At 43.9% G+C, this 19,129-nt stretch overlaps 1 protein-coding gene across 4 annotated transcripts; it reads left to right on the forward strand.

Annotated features, from left to right (window-relative positions):
• DEGS2 (delta 4-desaturase, sphingolipid 2) lies at window positions 1-19,042 on the forward strand. Of its 4 annotated transcripts, none has more exons than XM_064175128.1 (3): window positions 1-506; window positions 10,510-11,252; window positions 18,574-19,042. In XM_064175128.1, exons 1-3 carry the CDS (start codon window positions 425-427, stop codon window positions 18,715-18,717), a joined length of 969 nt encoding a protein of 322 aa, XP_064031198.1. In that variant the 5' UTR covers window positions 1-424; the 3' UTR covers window positions 18,718-19,042. The 4 variants fall into 4 exon arrangements, with proteins under 4 accessions (XP_064031198.1, XP_064031352.1, XP_064031435.1 ...); XM_064175282.1 differs by lacking the exon at window positions 18,574-19,042 and adding an exon at window positions 15,569-15,947; XM_064175365.1 differs by lacking the exon at window positions 1-506 and adding an exon at window positions 613-731.
• The last annotated feature ends 87 nt before the right edge of the window (window positions 19,043-19,129 follow it).

The following is a 19,129-nucleotide window of genomic DNA, read 5'->3' on the forward strand; positions in this document are numbered from 1 at the left end:
GGTGGCTATGTCGAATTTTGGGAGGCCCCAGGGTGGTGGCATCAACATGATAGGGATCCTGCTACCATGCGAACCGCCACCCATCTCTCGCTTCCGCCGGTTGCCTTCGAGGTTCCTGCAGCAAGGTGAGCCTCAGTGGCCCGTCTCCCGCCCGCAGAGCCAGTACTGAACCATCTTTTCTTCCCCTGAACATCTCCTGTACACCCGAGGAGGACCGCGCAGTTCCCCTAGCTCCTCTCACACCTGAGCGAAGTACACAGCTTCACGCTCTGCACAGCTGAGGCTCCCTTCCACAGTCGCAGTCCCGGTAACCGCCAGAGGCGAGAGGCAGCCAGTGGGGCGGAGGCAGGAGGAGCCGCACCTCTGCAGCTCACGGAGCTATAAGGGCAGGTGGAGAGGCGCGGAGCGGAGCGCAGCGGGAGCCATGGGGAACCGTGTCACTCGAGACGACTTCGAGTGGGTCTACACGGAGCAACCCCACACGCAGCGCAGGAAGGAAATCCTGGGTATGTCAAGGGTTTCGGAAAGGGCTACCGTCGGGCCAGGTGGCTGGGCTGGGTTGCAGCACCGGACGGGGAGTTGATGGCGGAGCAGGGGGACCAGGGTCAGTGCTGAGAGCGGTGCCGGGCACTGGCCGGGCCGCGAAGGTGTGTGGGCTGCGAGCCGGTGGGCTCAGAGAGGGTTTTCTCTGGAGGACGATGCTTTCGCCGGCTCTCCCGGCACAGTCTCAGGTACCTTATCGAGGCAGCTGAGAGGCACGGCGGGTGCCAGCGGCTGAGCGGTGCGGCACAGCACGGCCCCTGGAGCTGCTGCACCCAGCAGGGTCAGAGGGGTGGCGGAGCTGGCGCCGGCGGGATGTTACCGTGGAGTCATGGCTGAGCCCTGTGCCCCGCACGTGGCGGCAGTGGCCCGCGTAGGGCCCGCGGCGGCTGGCAGTGATGCCGGAGCTGCACGGGGCATGGCTGGGAGGTGTCTTGCAGGTGAACGTACTCAGTGTCTTCGTAGTGCAATGAAACAAGTGAGGGTGTGGGTGAGTGTTCGCTGGATAGCAATAGAGGAATCCGCTGCTTCTCAGGGACAAGGTACGCTCTTGTGCTTCCATGTTGTAGGTGCAACGTTTAGCTGTGCCCACGAGCTCCCTGAATTGGGAGGTTTTGTTTGGAGGGGTTGGGCTTTTCTAAAGACAGTTCCTGAGAAGAACCTACTCATTCACATTTGTTGAAGGCCATTAGAATATTTGTGTGTAACTCCTGAAAACATTTCCCAACATTTTATTAATAAAGACGACTTTTTGGTGGTTGGTTTGTTTGTTCCCCTCCTCCCCCCCTCCCCCCGGTTTTGTGTTTGGGTTGTTTGAGCTATTTCATTCTCTTATAAGTAGGATAAAATTTTAACAGTGGGGTTTTGTTTGTTTTTAATAGAGAAAGGCACTAGAGCTTATGTCTGAGGTGCTGCACAGGCCCTGTGATAGTTAGATGTAAGTTCTTTACATATCCACAATTAGTCTACATTACAAAAACATTTCCGGTATCATCGTTGTTGTGGTGGAATATTCTAGCCTAGGTTTGTATTATATCCAGAAAAATAATAATTATTCTACTATGTAATCATGACAGAGAGTCAAATGGTATAATTACATGAAATGATGCTTCTTGGTGTTATGCTACTCATCCTTCCAATCAAAATGGCTATGTTTTGGTGAGCTACACGTAGGAGTTGCTAATCTCTTGCTTTCCTGATTTTGCTATAGAATAGGGATTGTGAACCATGATGAAGTCGTAACGTAAGGAGGTACTGGATTGGCTGCACTACCTTACCCTTGCTGCTGCAAACTCTTTTTAGGACCTTTTCACTGCATACTTGGGGAGGTTTTAATCCCACTCTCTTTGGGTTCAGCACCAATTATCAGAATCAAGGGTCATCCTCTTCCTTGCAGATCACCCAGCCCCATCTGTGGGAGCAGAAGGAAGAGCATAGAAAAATGCAACATAGAAAGAGATGTGGAAGATGTGGGCAGAACAAGCTGTGTCTGGCAGAATGGATCATGAAATTAATGTCATGAATACCAGACTGTTACCAAAAGTTATCGAAATAATCATGATATCCCCTATGATGTTGTTATAATGATCATCACTGTATTATTCAAAGGCTGAGTGTCAGCAAATCCTTTGCATTAAGATCACGTGCTTACTGAGGTACTTAGTGCCTGTTGAGCTAGAGTGTGCTGTAAGACTTTTGCATACATATGAACAAATATCTACAGGTACTTACATATTTTATGATCTTGTATATAACCATGGCCTGGGGATCACATTCCATGCTGGTAAAAGGAAGAATTTTCCTCCCAATAGGTTAATGATTTTGTTGTTAAGCACTGAAACTTGATTGATGCACTAGATGCACCTACTAGGGATATAATTCCTAATGGCTATATACCAGATGTGGCTTGTGTGTGGTCTTGGTGCCAACTGCTTCTAAGTCACAAACTTCTTGCCAAGTTGGTCATGTTATTCATGTCCCTGGACATGTTATCCATGCTTTTCAGTTTCATTGCTGTTCTCTCATTCCATTGCTTATGAAAAGCTCATTATTGCCTTGTGCCAGGACTGAGATTTTTGTGCAGTGAGCTGTTAGGGGAAGACTAACTTGGTTGATGAAAAGGTTTTGTGTGTGTGTGTTGGTGTTTCTTAGGTCTTGAGAGAAGAGGAAAAAGTCATTGCTCAGATGATTGTAACAGTGTAAGCACACAATGAATGGTCAACTCACCTGAAAATAATTTTCCAAATGCAAGCAATGAGCAATATCTTTTGGTATTGAAAGAATAGATATTATTTGTGATGTGGGTTAGATCTGACTTCATAAAATCATCACAGGTTGGTCAGAAAATATCTTGCCTCACAGAATCCTTAGGGGAAGCATTTGTTTGCTGCAGAAGATGAGGATTGGATCAGTGTTGTTCATCTGAATATGACCTAACATCCAAGAATAATTAATATTTATATACCTGATACTTTGCCAAGTTATTTTGACGTGGAAATGGTGCAAGTGCTTTATATGTACTTTATCTTGTACAAAGGCTGGGGTGGAAGGGAAATGAGCTAGAACAGAATGAAAAAAAAGCCCAAATGAATTTCATTTTAGTATTCAGATGATTTCAGTATAATAGCTCAGCTCTGCTAACCTATTTAGAGATTAGTCTGTGATTTCTCCCAGCTAACTCTTCGGTTGCTTATTTAAACCTCACAGTTATGAAAATTCTGGTAAACTGTACCTACTGAAATGTGCAAGATACATATCTCCTTAGCTTAAATCAAAGCTCTGAATTACATATGCTTCTGGCAAAGAAGCCATGTGTTTGTTTTCCTTTTATGCTGCAGTATGTGGGCACAGTGCTGCCACTGATGAGCATGTTCTCTGATGAGTGCATTCAGAGTAGCTGAGATTTCAGTGCTAATGCCAATTCAGCGCGGAGATCACCTAAGAAATGAACCACATGAGCAGAAAGTCACTGTTTGAGGTGCTTGTGGGCTTTTGCTGAAAAAGAAGTAATAAGTGGAACTGAAGGCTTCAGTTTGCGCTGGAGATTTTGGGTTCAGAGGAAACTGGAAGCTCTCTTTCTAGCATTCTTATATCACTCTGCTTTGAACAGCTAACAAACAGACACAAACAGGTCATAGCTGCCGTCATAATGATGTTTGACACCATCAACATCAGTAATGTGGTAGCACTGCAGTGGTTTGCCTCTGGTGGCCACTTCTAGGTGACCCAGCTCATTTGGACTAGCTAGCACAAAGCAGTTTAGAAACTTATGGGTGGCAAACACAGGATTAAGACTCTTGTCCTTGAACAGTGGATATATAAAAATTCAGTGTAGTTAGTTGGGCCAAAAAGATTTGTTACTACTTTGCATACTGGAGGGGGCTGGCAGCTGTGCAAAGCCAGAAGCTTATGTCATGCATGTTGTCCTCTGTGTCTGTCCTCCCTGTGTCCTGGCTAATGAATTGTTTGAATGAATCATAGAATAGTTTGGGTCGGAAGAGACCTTTAAAGGTCATCTTGTCCAACCCTCTTGCAATAAACAAGGAAATCTTCAACTACATCAGGTTCCTCAGAGCCCAATCCAACATGACCTTGAACGTTTCCAGGGATGGAGCATCTACTAACTCTCTGGACAACTCATTCCAATATTTTGCCACCCTCAGTGTAAATGGTTTCTTCATTATATTTCGTTTAAATCTACCCTCTTTAAAACCCCTTGTGCTGTCACAGCTGAAAAGTCTGTCCCATCCTTCTTACAAAAGTTCCCTTTAAGCACTGAAAAACCACAATAAGGTCTACCCAGAACCTTGTCTTTCCTAGTCTGAACAATTCCAGCTCTCTCAGCATTTCCTCATAGGAGAGGTGTTCCATCCCTCTGATAATTTTTGTGGCCCTTTTCTAGACAATTCCAACAGGTTCATGTCTTTCCTGTGCTGAGGACTCAAGTGTGCTGTGCTGTTTACGAGCATGGTCGTGAGCTGATCATAATTTAGGACATCATTGTTGCAGAGATTTCAAATTTCCTCCCCTTCTCTTTAACAGGTCTTCTGAAAGTCTTACACTGAGTAGTATCTCTACTTTGACTATTCACATAAGCTGTACTTGTGGTCAGCATAAAGGAAGGTGAAGAAATTAAATTTCTTCTCTTATTACTATTAGCTCCTTGTGGATATGAGCAGGGCTGTTGCTCCTTTGAGTTTCTGTCACTTCTGTGTTTGTGCACAGCTCCTGCTCTTGCCCACTTCTAAATCTTTCCCATGCCAAAATGTGCAAGTGCTAAGTATGTGGTGTTACATAAAGAGAAGCTGTGTCTGTTGCTATCACTGCGGTCTAACGAGGTCTCTCTTGAGTCATCTAGGGAGCACAGTCAGTGAGAACAGAATATGAGTGAGTGTTCAGAACAATATATATGGTGTCCCCCTGAGGAGGAGTGACACCAGGCCCTAACAATTGATGGCATCTCCAGAACCAATTACTCCAGCCCTAACTCAAGGTCACGCAGCATCAAGAAAAAACAATGTATAGTCAGAGTAATTTTTCAGTCAGATTTCAGAGTGAGGCCTGCCTCTAGAAAGCCTCTGCTGCTTACATACAGCAGAGGTGTGGTCTCCTCAAAATGTTAATCCAGTAAATGAATCGTGAACATTTCTGAATTGTGGTTTAGAATTGTGACCACTTCTGAAAACATACTTGGGGCATTTGTTCTCCCTTGACTGCAGTTCACTCATCCTCTCTGTTGTTTGTAAAAGAGGGAATGCTTTTTTTAATTGTGGTGCAGATTTCAGCTGTTCTGAGGTTATGGCATAGACACTATGGAGATATCTGGGCAGAAATATTATCTGTGTCCACCCACTATACTAAAGTTCCTGCACTGCTTTTGCAGTGTGCTGACCTTGATGACAGAAAATTCGTGCTTCTGCAATGCTGTACATCTACACCAGTGTCCTCACCCTCTGAATGGATAGTACAGCAACTCGGTCTATATGATTAGAAGCAGCATATGTGGATAAGCTTTCTGCTGGGCAAACCTTCTTAATGAGCTGGAGGGTGAAGAATATGCTGTGGAGACATCAAAGTAGCTGGTTTTGTCCTGGTCTGTTGTATTGAAGGACAAATCCTGGTCTCTTTAGGTCACATAACTTTGTGGGTCCCCACCTCCCTTACCTAGAAGTGCTGAAAGATGTATTTTTGGGTTTGGTTGGTTTTGGTTTTTTCTTCTTTCTGTGCTCACTTGGAGCCATGATGATGCATAATACATGGTGCTTGTGCACAATACATGGTGCTCACTATAGATTACATTTTGCACCCTTTTGTATGTGTTAGCCTCAACTCAGTTCTTGTTGGGGAGCAATAGACCCTAGTCATGTAGAAGCTCATCGTTTTTATACTGGAAAAGTGCTCAGGAAGACCAAAATGGAAGCAATTCAGGAAAGGCCAGCATAATGAAAATCTGTTTTCAGATGTCTCATATTGTGAAATTCAGTCTCAAGACTGGAAAATATGTGTCTGGTTTTCCAAGTGCAATGTGTAGGAAACTAAGGTGGTCATTATTGTATGGCTATGACAGGTCTGATAATCCTTCATGTCTCCTGTTTCAGCACTGCACAGTAGTCCTGCCTCTGACTCTCTGTTGCCTTTGGGACATGCAGATGGCTGATGCCTGATTTGCACAGCACCTACAGACACTTGTACAGTAGCCTTTCAGAGTTGTCCAGGCTTTTAAACTGTAAGAGCTCTGTCTTGCCTTACTACCATTCTTTTAGCAAATGGAAGGCATGAGCACAAGGGAAGAATGAGAAATGTATTTATGTTGTCACATCTTTGTGTCAGCATGTTATATGTAAACTGCAGTCATCAGGGTCACTTAAGCAGAGATTAAATATCTCATTGAAGAGTGCTTGGTCTCCAGTTTTGAGAGAGACAGCATTCAACATCTTGCATGTGGAGTGCTCCTGAACCAAGGCAGCCTGCTCCACTAGCAGAGCTTTCAGCTTCCAGTGAGACTGCTAGCTCCACCTCTCAGCTTCCCTGAGGTTTCTCCATGCCATAGAAACAGGAAGGGTTTATCAGTATTAATGATAAACAGACATGGTATTGTGGTTTAACTAGTATGAAAAAAAAATATCATTGCAGAGGACTTAATAGTGTGTTTAATATTAAACTCTAGTGAGTTACTTAATGGCTACCACCTGCTGTCACCCACAGCAGAGAGGGAACAGTCCCAGAGGTTCCTAAAGTGTATTAAAGATAACTTCCTTATGCATTTGGTGAATGAACCTACCAGGGTAGGTGCCCTGCTGGACCTGCTCTTCGTGGGGGGTGATGTGGCAGCTGGAGGCAGGGCGACAAAGCTGGTGAGAGGCCTGGAACACAGCCCTTTGAGGAGAGGCTGAAGGAGCTGGGGGTGTTTAGCCTGGAGAAGAGGAGGCTCAGGAGTGACCTCATTGCTGTCTACAACCACCTGAAGGGACATTGTAGCCAGGTGGGGGTTGGTCTCTTCTCCCAGACAACCAGCAATAGAACAAGGGGACACAGTCTCAAGTTGTGTCAGGAGAGGCATAGGCTGGATGTTAGGAGGAAGTTCTTAACAGGGAGAGTGATTGGCATTGGAATGGGCTGCCCAGGGAGGTGGTGGAGTTGCCATCCCTGGAGGTGTTGAAGAAAAGCCTGGATGAGACACTTGGTGCCATGGTCTAGTTGATTGGACAGGGCTGGGTGATAGGTTGAATTGGATGGTCTTGGAGTTCTCGTCTAACCTGATTGATTCTATGAAAATGACTGAGTTCTCTACTCTTAGGGAAGCAAGGAAAGGGGGGCAGTAGAATTGCCACCTTGGATTTGTGAGGTACAGACTTTGACTTGCTTACAAGACTGCTTGACAGAATCCTTTGGGAGGCAGTCCTGAAGGGCAAAGGAATCCAAAAAGCCTGGATACTCTTCAAGAGAGAATCCTTCAAGGTGCAGGAGTAGGCTGTCCACATATGCTGTTAGATGAGCCTACAGCAGAGAGCTTTGACTGCAGCTTAGGATAAAAATGAGAGTTTATGACCTTTGTAAGAAGGAGCAGGCCACACATGAGGACCACAAAGAAGTTGTGAGGCAATGCAGGGAGAAAATGAGAAAGTCCAAAGCCCATGTAGAAATTAATCTGACTTTGGCTATGAAAGACAATAAATATTTCTATAAATACATTATCAGCAAAAGAAGGGCTGGGGAGGCTTGTGAAAGACAAGTCATGCTTAACCCAACCTGATCTTCTGCAACATGGTCACCCACTTAGTCAACGAGGGAAAGGTGATGGATGCTGTCTGTCTAGACATCAGTAAAGCCTTTGACAGAGTTCCCTACAGCATTCTCCTGGAGAAACTGGTGCCATGTGGCCTGAATGGACATGCACTTTACTGGGTAAAAGACTGGATAGACAGCTGGGCCCAAAGAGCAGTGAATAGAGTTAAACTGAGTTGGTGGCCAGTCATGACTGGTGCTTCTGGGCTCAGTGCTGGTGCCACTCCTACTCAGCATCTTTATAAATGATCTGGATGAAGGCATTGAGTACACCCTTAATATGTCAGTGGGCAGCCACAAGCTGGGTGGAAAAACTGCAAAAACTAGGATGGAAATAAACCAACCAACAAACAAAACCCTGGGCTTTGGAGAGGGCTTATCAAAATCTCTGGCTGACTTTAGAAAGATGTGGGCTTGTATGAGAGCTTTCCCACCACTTAGAAAAAATATCTCTTGACTGAATACTCAGTGATATTTGTCCCCTTGTCTTAAGAAGAGGAAGAATTGAGAATATCTTCTTTTCTCATTCTTCATAGTGCTTGTCTAATCTTTGTGGTCTCTAACCTCTGTTGAGCAGGGCTGCAGTTTACCAACAGACTCGAAAGCTGTTGGAGTAGTTGTAGGGTGTGACTGCACTAACCTGATTCCTTAAGTAGTGCTTCATCTTTCTGGCTTTCTATAAAATGTCTCAGGATTCACTGCCATTAAAAACAAAACCCTTCATCTGTGTCCTGTGTTCAGTTCCTGCCACTGTTTGTGAGGTCACATGGAGTTGTGTATTGCCTCCAGCATTTATTTATAGTACATACAGCTGCACAGATCCAAATCTTTAATTTTATTGCACTCGTGTCACGCTGTGACACTCTGATTAAACTTACTTTTACAATCATAAAATAGGCCTATCAAACTTACAGGGACACTCCACATAACCTCAGGGTTCAGAATGAGTATCCTGCAGTCTTATCTGTGTAAGCTGTAATTATTGAGAAATTCAGAGTATGAGGTAAAGGAGGGAAGAAATGCAGAGTATGAGTAGAAGCCATAAAGGAGAGGAAAAATTAATGTGCAAGTTAATACTCAGAAGTTTTGATTTGTGAAGAAGCAATGAACAGCAACTAGAAAAGAAATTGTACTTTTTTTTCTTGAAAAGACACATCAATGGCCAGTAGAAGTAAAGATCAGTAGTCTGGCCTGACATGAGTCACACCTGGCAAGCCCAGCCCATGCCTCTCTGACGCTGTATTGCTGTATGTGTGAGGCTACATGAAGCTAGTGTGGGATTGTCTGTGACTTGCATGCCTGTGTTGGTTATGTGATTTCTGAAATAAGCAAACAAATGGGAACAGCTGGATAAAATTCTGTGCTACAAATTCCTGACAATATTACTGATTTTTCTAGTCACATTACCACATGGAAAGACCTGTAGGTGTTGTAAGCACTGGTGAACACTCAAATACTTAGGAATTTTTTTTCTTTAATGCTGTATTTGTCATCTAACCACAAAACAAAACCTGGCAAGCCTGTTGCTCAGCTGTCTTTGCTAGTATTTCTGAAGCAACAGTGTGAAAAGGGCTACAAAGGTGGCCGTGGTATTTTTTTTGTATGGAAAACAGCATCTAAATTAGGGAAAATTAGGAAAAAAAAAAAGAAAGTTAAAAACTTGACAGAAAGTGCTTCTTTGCTCTTAAATGTGGTGGGTTTTGGTATACTAATAGAATCATAGAATCAACCAGGTTGAAAGAGACCTCCAAGATCATCCAGTCCAACCTAGCACCCAGCCCTATCCAGTCAACTAGACCATGGCACCAAGTGCCTCATCCAGTCTTTTCTTGAAGACCTTCAGGGACGGTGCCTCCACCACCTCCCTGGGCAGCTCATCTTCAGCCTACTATCTATCAGTACCCCCAGGTGCCTTTCCTTCTAGCTGCTCTCCAGCCACTCAGTCCCCAGCCTATAGCACTGCTTGGGGTTGTTGTGGCCAAAGTGCAGAATCCTGCACTTGGCCTTGTTAAATCTCATCCCATTGGCCTCTGCCCACCCATCCAGCCCGTCCAGGTCCCTCTGCAGGGCTCTCCTACCTTCCAACAGATCAACACCTGCTCCTAGCTTGGTGTCATCTGCAAACTTACTGATGCTGGACTTAATCCCCTCATCCAGGTCATCAATAAAGATATTGAACAGGACTGGGCCCAGCACTCATCCCTGGGGAACACCACTAGTGACAGCTGCCAACTGGATGTGGCACCATTCACCACCACTCTCTGGGCTCTGCCATCCAGCCAGTTCTTGATCCAGCACAGGGTGAATCTGTCCAAACCATGAGCTGCCAGCTTGGCCAGGAGCTTCTTGTGGCAGACTGTGTCAAAGGCTTTGCTGAAGTCCAATAGTTATCATTCTGAAGCAGTACTTGTGAAGGCACATCATATCATATTGACCAACAGGGTAGGGGTTTTCTAATTATGTCTCTCTATATATCAGTATCAGTCACAAATGGATGCGATGCTGGAAGTGGGAAAGGAACCCATGCATTAATAAAGCTTTCATTGTAGTGGTAACCCTCTGGTGGAATTGCCATTTTGTAAAACCAGGGCCTCAAACACGAGGTGATAACAATAGAGAGTGTCAGTGGTGATTATGTTTGCCAAATCATCATCTCCTGAAAATGTTCTGTGTTTTTCACTTTAGCAAAGTATCCAGAGATCAAGACTCTAATGGGACCAGACCCACACTTAAAATGGATTGTATCTGGAATGGTGTTCATGCAGTTTCTAGCATGCTACTTGGTGAAAGACTTATCTTGGAAATGGATTTTCTTCTGGGCTTATGCTTTTGGGGGTTGCATCAACCATTCCCTGACCCTAGCCATCCATGACGTTTCGCACAACGCCGCCTTTGGGAACAATCAGGCCAAGTGGAACCGATGGTTTGCAGTCTTTGCCAACTTGCCTATTGGCCTCCCTTACTCTGCCTCCTTCAAGAAATACCACATTGACCATCATCGCTACCTTGGGGGGGACAGCCTCGACGTGGACATTCCAACAGACTTCGAAGGCTGGTTCTTCTGTACGCCACTTCGGAAGCTGCTTTGGCTTTTCCTCCAACCTCTCTTCTACAGTTTGAGACCTCTGTACGTGAACCCTAAGGCAATAACGCGGATGGAAATCTTCAATGCTCTCATCCAGTTTTCTATAGACCTTATAATTTACTGTCTTTGGGGGCTCAAACCTATTATTTACTTAATAGCAGGTACAATTCTTTGTATGGGTATACATCCCATTTCTGGGCACTTCATAGCTGAACACTACATGTTCTTAAAAGGGTATGAGACATACTCTTATTATGGACCTCTGAACTGGCTCACCTTTAATGTAGGCTACCACATGGAGCATCATGACTTCCCCAGCATTCCTGGATGCAGATTGCCAATGGTAAGTACTGCACCAGCATGCGTGAATTAGACTTTTACAAAAGCTGCAAAACTGTCTCAATTAATTCCAAATCACAACAATGAATCACTTTTTAAAACTGGGGGGGAGGGAAGAAAGGTTTTTGGATTTGTTTCTAATTCTTTCATTTTAAGCAGGAGTTTGAGAGAAATGGCTGCTAAATTGTTGCAATACTTAATTTCTTTGATGGAAATGAGAACATCTGAATCTCAGAGGGCTTGAGGGATACTGTTTTGATGATAAAACCCTCCAACAGTGCTCTGAATTTTTCAGTTTTCTCTCCTCAGTCACCAGGTTGCATCTCTTTGGAATTTTAAAGACGCATCTAAAGTAAAGCAGATGGCAATTACTGCTTGAATTTTGTCTAATGTTCAATATACGGACAAGATTGCTCAATTAATATCAGACAAAAGGCCTTGTATTTTTGAGATTATGAAAGAATCCAGGGATGTTCCTGCACTAGAAAACAGAGCTCCACTCTACATGACTTGTTTAAGCACTGCTGTCCCACCCACAGAAACTTAGGATGCCTCATCTGTCATTGGGAAAGTGCTGCGGCTTTCCTCCTTTGAAAGTCAAGCTCCATTTTGTTTATATTTTATCAGTTGTGGGAATCAAATTTGCAAAGCCCAGGTGTCTAGAAATGGTTTTCAGTCTCCCTCCAGGTATGTAGCTGCTCCTCTACAAAGATTCCTCAGCAGGTGCTCATAATATTAGAAGTACATGACTTCGAAGTACTACTCCTACATATAAATCCTCTGCCATAGTAGGAAGGAAAATACCTTTTGTCTCTGGTCTGATGCAAAGTTGGGGGCTACTTCTGCAGCAGCCTTATGAGGTGGAGGTAGGAGTGAGGAGCCTGAAGTTCAGAATCTGTGACCTCTCTGCTACTGCGTAACACATACAACTTTTATTATGGTATGTCCAGGTAGCAGTTTAATGTTTTTCATCTCAGAAACACTATGTGAGAGGAGATTTACTTGTGGTATAGAAGAGCATGGTGAGCCTCTGTATAGCCAGCAGTTCTATTTTTTTCAACACCACCATTAACACAGAGGTCTGTCCTGGAGAGGCTAGCTGTTCTTGGAGGGTTCCAGAGCAGCTGCTAAAGCAGCCCACATTCATGTGAAGTTCTCCTGTTAGGCACTCCCATTGCTAACACAGCTGATAGCCCAGCTGGGAAGTGCATAAATTTAGATTTAGTTTAGGTACATAGATTACTGAAATGTAAATGGAAGAAGAGGTTAGCTCTGTATCTTACACCAGGGAGATAAGTGACTAATTGAACTTGCTGGGACTGTTGCTCCTGACCTGATTGAGGCCTGAAAAGCTCTTCCCCACCCACACCACAAATAATAGTTCAGTCTTATTCCTCATGGCAGTGCAGTAGCTGGAAGCTTCTGCCCTACTGTGTAAAGAGGATAGAGTTATTTAGTTGAACTTCACGGGCTAGTGTTTATATGTTCTTGGGCAGCTGAGGTCTGTGGAACCTTACTGGTGTGTAGGAGGTACTGGGTTTGTCATTTGTTGTTGCCTGACAGCTGTATGCAAAAATCTGAGTCTTTGACAAGTGATCAAATTATAAGTGAAAAAACTCTGCTGGGAAGTGTAAATCCTCTGGCAAAACTGTTACTGTAGAAAATCCCTTACCCACTAAAACAAGTTGATTATCTCTGCTCTTTGAAAGAAGATAAGGGGACAAAAGATCCTCTCTGTACAGCTTTAATGTTTGAATTTCATAACAGGTAAGGGCAAAACTCTTCTATTGTTCTCCTGTCCTGAACCTCCCAACAAATTCTTCACTGAGCAAAAGTATTTTCTCAGCTCTAGTCTCTTGAACTTGACTCTGGCCACTTGAACTTCCAAAAGTGGAGTTGTATAACACGTATGACCTCACAGACATCCTTTAAAAAATACATTGGCAAGTAGAAAGTGGAATAAAGATTTTTATTTCATTCCTGCATGATTGAGAAAGGAGGAATAGGATCAGAAAATACCTGGATCTCAGTCTTGGAAAGTAACTGGCTCTTCCACTTGCTTATCAGAAAAGTAAATTCAACTTTGTCCTTTGTTACAGGCGTGTCATTCAAAATGTTCTGAGTAATATGTTTGCCACTGGAAAGACCTTTACCCTAGGATTATGACAGTTTTGAAAGAGGAGGAATTAGGTTGTGCTGTAAGCTTATAAATATTAAAGATGAGTGACAAGAGTGTGCAGTGAGAATTTGTCCCACTAGTATGAGAGCCTACACAAGAAACCTGCTCTAAAAAAAAACCCTACAGCCTTAGGACTAGATTAATCTTTGCACCAAGTCATGTAATTGAAGAATATTGCATTGTTTGCCAAACAACTGGAAAGTTCCATTTTTCATTATGTGAAGGATTTTATGTACTTATGGAAAGAGAGGACAGTAGAAAAAGGGGGAACTCTGCACTTTTCCTACAAACTCCAATAAAAACTGCAGTGTTGCTGAAGGCAAACTAGTTACTCATTAAGCTGTGTGAGAAAAGGGGAAGACATGCTATGGAACCAGATTTATTGGGCAGACAAGACTGGAAAACATGGTAGATGTGCTGGTTTTGAATTGCAGATTTAATTAAAGCTGTGATGAGTAGGTGGGCTAGTTTGAGTGCTCTACTTTGGTCAGAGACTATAGAGGGAATGTTTGTGACACTCCTAGCATTCTAAACATATCTTTTTCAGCTCCTTGCCATAAGGTTCTTTAGTTTCTGTGTAGTCCCAGGGCAAAGGATCTAAAACAGCTATGATGAAATACTAGGTTGCATTTAACATTTGCACCTATCAGACACAATGAAGTAGGATTGCGATCCTGTTGCTCTACTCTATAAGCACAAAACCAGAAGCAAGTTCTAGTCTAAAAGATGTGATTTCTTGCCTACTGCCTTGACATAGCAGGTGCCAAGTGCTTAATCAGCCTCTTGTGACTTTTCTCTCTTATTATCTTTTCATGATGACATGTTAGTCTTAACTCATTGCTAGTTTGTGAACTAGCAATTACACAGTATCACAGTATTATTAGGATTGGAAGAGACCTCACAGATCATCAAGTCCAACCCATTACCACAGAGCTCAAGGCTAGACCATGGCACCAAGTGCCACATCCAGTCCTGCCTTGAACAGCTCCAGGGATGGCGACTCCACCACCTCCCCAGGCAGCCCATTCCAGTGTCCAATGACTCTCTCAGTGAAGAGCTTTCTCCTCACCTCGAGCCTAAATCTCCCCTGGTGTAGCTTGAGGCTGTGTCCTCTCATTCTGGTGCTGGCCACCTGAGAGAAGAGAGCAACCTCCTCCTGGCCACAACCAGGATGTCCTTCCTAAACCGGGGGGCCCAACACTGAACACAGTACTCAAGGTGTGGTCTAACCAATGCAGAGTACAGGGGCAGAATGACCTCCCTGCTCCTGCTGACCACACCATTCCTGATGCAGGCCAGGATGCCATTGGCTCTCTTAATTGAGACTGGGAGGGAGGAAGGAACTGAAGCAAACGGACCATCTCCATTGTAATATGGGGAATCTGAAGAAGGTGGCAGGAGAAGGATTTAGGAATACTTTGTCACTCTGAGATTATCTATGATCTGGCTGCAAAACTTGCTCTTGGAAATTGCCACCCACAAGTTTTGTACTGGGACCAAGATACAACAAGGAGGATGACTCTTCCAGCCTCAAGCATACTTAACAGATATATTATAATGGTGTATTTAAAATGGAATCTGCATTAATTTTTTTTCCTGCCTTCCCCCCCCCCCTTCCAGATACTCTGCTTTTACATATGGAGATGTTAAAATAAATTTCAGTAGATGAGTTGGTCTTGTTGGGAAACTTTTGCATAGATCTGTTGTAAAAGAGAAACTACTTTTAAAATGATTTCCTGTCATGTGACAGCAAAAAGGGAACATGCACCTAACAAACTTCCCTGTCATTTCCATAGAAAAAACTTCCACAAGTCCTCCCTCTACCTGCATTTATTCAATTTTCCCTTTCCCCAATTCCTCTGTCACAAATATTTTATTGTAGTTTACCACCTCCTCAGCAATGTTTCTGTGCATCTCATAGAGTTGTCCTGCTCAGGGCACAGAGACCTTGCCAATGGTGCAAGTGCTGCCTGCCTTCCTGCACTGGGTGCTGCTGGCTACAAAGCCAAGTAGAGCAAGGAACTACATGCAGGGGCAAGTCACTGTCCCACAGCTGGTCTAGAGTCACCCACTTCAGTGCCAGCTTAGTGCAAGCTTCAGTGGTGATCTCTTCTGATATCCACACTGATCTTCTCATGCAGAATGAGCTGCCACCGTATGCTGCAGGATGGTGCTAAATGGATCTGCATGGTGTACAAGTGACTCCCCCACTACATGATTTCTGGTCATGACTGGGCTACTTGCTTCCAGGATACAGTGTGTAGGATCTGTCTCAAAATTCACTGCTGAGTCTATTAATCATTCTCATTACAAAGTAACATTTGTATTTTACTTGCCTGTTTTAAACCTGTAATATAACTGTAGAATATGTGTATGGAACATACTGAAGGGCAAGTTTTCAGAACCACATGTTGTGCCCACTCCAGCTTTTCAGCACTATGCCCAGACTACACTAGGACTAACGTGTGCAGAAAGTATTGTTCATTGGCCTAGTCTCTTGAGTCACTTACTCCACTTCATCACTGGGGTCACTTTCCGTTAACCTTCCGTGTCACAGATCACAGCCACAATTGGTTTCTGTGAACTTCCAGACCTCTACTTCCATGCACACAGGACAGTTAAGAAAAAAAAACAAACTTCTGAAGTCCTTGTGGTGCTCAGAATCTAACATGATCAAGAGCTGTGCAGAATAATGTAACTAGCTCTGAAAAAATGTGCCTGGATCAGACCATTTTTTTTCACTGGCATAGAAGCACATGGGGTTCTGGAGAAAAGGAGAGTGGTAGACTTGCCATGTGGACTCAGCTAACATAAATGAGGGCTGAATTACTGTTTCAAGTTAAAATTCGAGCAGAGGTAGGAGGGAAGGTCTGTAAGCAGCAATTGGCTAGGGAATGGGGACAACAGGGCTGGAATGACGCTTTTGAGGTTGGATATTTGAGACCCTCTTTGTGTTTGCATAAGGCTTCATTAGTGGCTTTCATTCAAGGCAATCAAGAGAGCTTACTATTTAAATAGTCCTTCCTCTCGTCTTCTGGTGGTGTCAATTACCCATCTGGGAAAAGGGAGGATGCAAACCCCATTTTAAATTGTTTCTGACTGTGCTTACAAAAGGAGTTCAGGAAACTAAATCTGCATCTCCAGAGATCTTGCCTAGTCTGTGTCAATCACCTTTCTTTAGTCATTAATAGATACCTCTAAGGGAAAATGCTAATACTGTCTAAATCCCATTGAAAATGAACCATGTTTGAAGTAAAGACCAACATTTCAAAGCAGAGTATAAGGAATTATTAGGAAGACAGAGACATTCAGTGAAAGCCAGAATACAGTCAGGCCTGAATTGAATCTCCTGGAGGTGTTTGAGGCCAGGCTGGATTAGGCCTTGAGAAGCTGAGTTTAGTTGAGAGGCATCCCTACCCATGGTGGGGAGGTTGGAATAGATGAATTGTAAGGTCCCTTACAAGCGAAGCCATCTCCACCACACCACTATCATGGCACAAGCATGAGGAGTGAATAGGGGTTGAGGTACAGTGGTAAAAGGTCTCAAGGGAACTTGTGTGTTACCCAACCTTAGAATCATAGAATCAACCAGGTTGGAAGAGACCTCCAAGATCATCCAGTCCAACCTAGCATCCAGCCCTAGCCAATCAACTAGACCATGGCATCAAGTGCCTCAGCCAGACTTTTCTTCAGCACCTCCAAGGATGGCCACTCCACCACCTCCCTGGGCAGCCCATGTTGTTGTTTTGGGGAAGAAATTAATTACAAGGACTCTTTTTTATATTGTTTTGATATATTAGTTTGATATTATTTTCCTTTCCTTTCTCTGAGATGCTGGTCAGAAAGGAAATCAGAAATTGTCCCTCATCCAGAGAAGAAAAAGCAGAGAACAAACAATATGCCTGGTTTTTTTTTGGGGTAATCTCTGCAATGAGATTCTTTAACTTCTATGAAACTCTGTTCACAGTATCACAGGGAAGTGTCTGCTAGGAAAGTGAATTAACAAGGCAGGTAGCAATGAGCCATGCTGGTTTATAATTTAACTTCTGTGGGGATTTTTAGGTTTTCACAAACAGCCAAAACACAGTGTTAACATTCCCACCATTCCACTTTAGATGCTGGTGAGACTGTCCTCTCAGAGGAGAGTTTCTTTGTAGCTTGTTTCCTTTTCACTGGAAGGCTGTACCGTGCTCAGCATGGCTGGCTTTAAAATTCTGCCAGATTTTTAAACAGAGAAATCATGCTGTCCAGCAAGACAAACCGCTCTGGAGCAGAGCTCTATTTGTCTAGGAGGTGGAGCTGTAATAAAACAATGCCCAAGCAGTTTATGTGCAAATGTGTAATAGTTAACAGACTCTGCTGCTTCATAAACGTGTTGAAAAAGCAGAGTATCTAGTTGGAGCAGGGATAGCTGATAACCTGGGAATCCCCATAGTGCCCTGAACCCGCCAGGTTTCAACCCCCTTTGTGCCCTGGTTCTGGCCTTGCTCCCACTTAAAAGTGCCACCCTCAATGATGCGCAATGCTTCTCTGATGGCAACCGTCTTAAGACGTGGGGATTTGCAACAGGAATGAAGTTTCAGTAGATTTGTGACCAGGAATGGATCTTGCAGTATTTATAACAGCAGATTGAGGAGAATGGACTGCTCCTGCATTTGTCTCTGCCTGCTGGAGGAATGTCTTTCAGATTTGCATTACTGCAGCAGAATGGAAAAGAAAACCAAGCGTGGGCAAGGATGTGTCTGGCATTTTCTCAGTTGGTATTTCTCTCCTGCTCAGAACCCTCAGCAGACAAGTATTACAAGCAACAAACAGTTTTTCAAACACAGCGTGTTGGAGTCTGGGCAAATCATAAGGTGGATTAGGCACCTTGTTGTGGAGAGCCCTCCATCTCCAAAATGGGAGGCAACAGGTCTGACTGAAGGCAGCATTTGTCAAGTTTGGCGTTTGTGAGGCAAAAGTTACCTCGGACATGCGCTAAGTAGTATCTAAATGTGTTTAAGTGTATCTTGTTTGGCTGAACTTCAGAGGCTCACAAGCTGTAACAAGTAACTTCAGGTTATGGCTGTGCTATCAGATCTGAGCATGAAGACTGAAACACACCCAACACCATGCAGCTAAACTGTTCTCTCTCTTCTTTTTCCAGGTGAAGAAGATTGCAGCAGAATATTACGATAACCTCCCACATCACCAGTCCTGGATTCGAGTTCTGTGGGACTTTGTTTTTGATGACACTATTGGTCCTTACTCAAGGGTTAAGAGGCTATGCAAGCTGGCAGAAGAAAGCTAATGGACTAGCTCTGCCTGCTGCATTAGTGGTTTTGTTCATTTGAATAACTTGAATTTTCTGCAGGATGCTTTTGTGTGCTGAATTAGCTGTTGTTTATGCTCTTTAGACCAAGAGGATGTATGAAAATGAAGCCATTGGGTGCAGTATTTTAGACTGCTGATGATTTTTAGTAAAGGATGTTTGCATATGTAACTCTGAGAAACTAGATTAGAGTGAGCCATTATCATATGAACCTTTGTTCTAGGGTTAGAATTAACTTCCTGGGCCATGCGTGCCTAAGTCTGGGTTTTGGACTCATCTACAATGGAGAGTATTTGGTGCACTGTTTGGTGTGTGTAGTTCAGGACTGGTTTCTCTTCACACCAGAATAGATGTAGATGCTCTGTGTGCACAGGACTGTGAAGAAGGGAGG

Source organism: Pogoniulus pusillus, chromosome 1, assembly GCF_015220805.1.
Source record: "Pogoniulus pusillus isolate bPogPus1 chromosome 1, bPogPus1.pri, whole genome shotgun sequence".
Lineage (NCBI taxonomy): Eukaryota > Metazoa > Chordata > Aves > Piciformes > Lybiidae > Pogoniulus > Pogoniulus pusillus.

Bases quoted from the DNA above. Each gene is read 5' to 3' on its own strand.
- DEGS2 (XM_064175128.1), top strand. From the start codon at position 425: ATGGGGAACCGTGTCACTCGAGACGACTTCGAGTGGGTCTACACGGAG. The intron at 507-10,509 runs GTATGTCAAGGG...TTTTCACTTTAG, and splicing joins GCGCAGGAAGGAAATCCTGG to CAAAGTATCCAGAGATCAAG. The intron at 11,253-18,573 runs GTAAGTACTGCA...TTCTTTTTCCAG, and splicing joins CTGGATGCAGATTGCCAATG to GTGAAGAAGATTGCAGCAGA.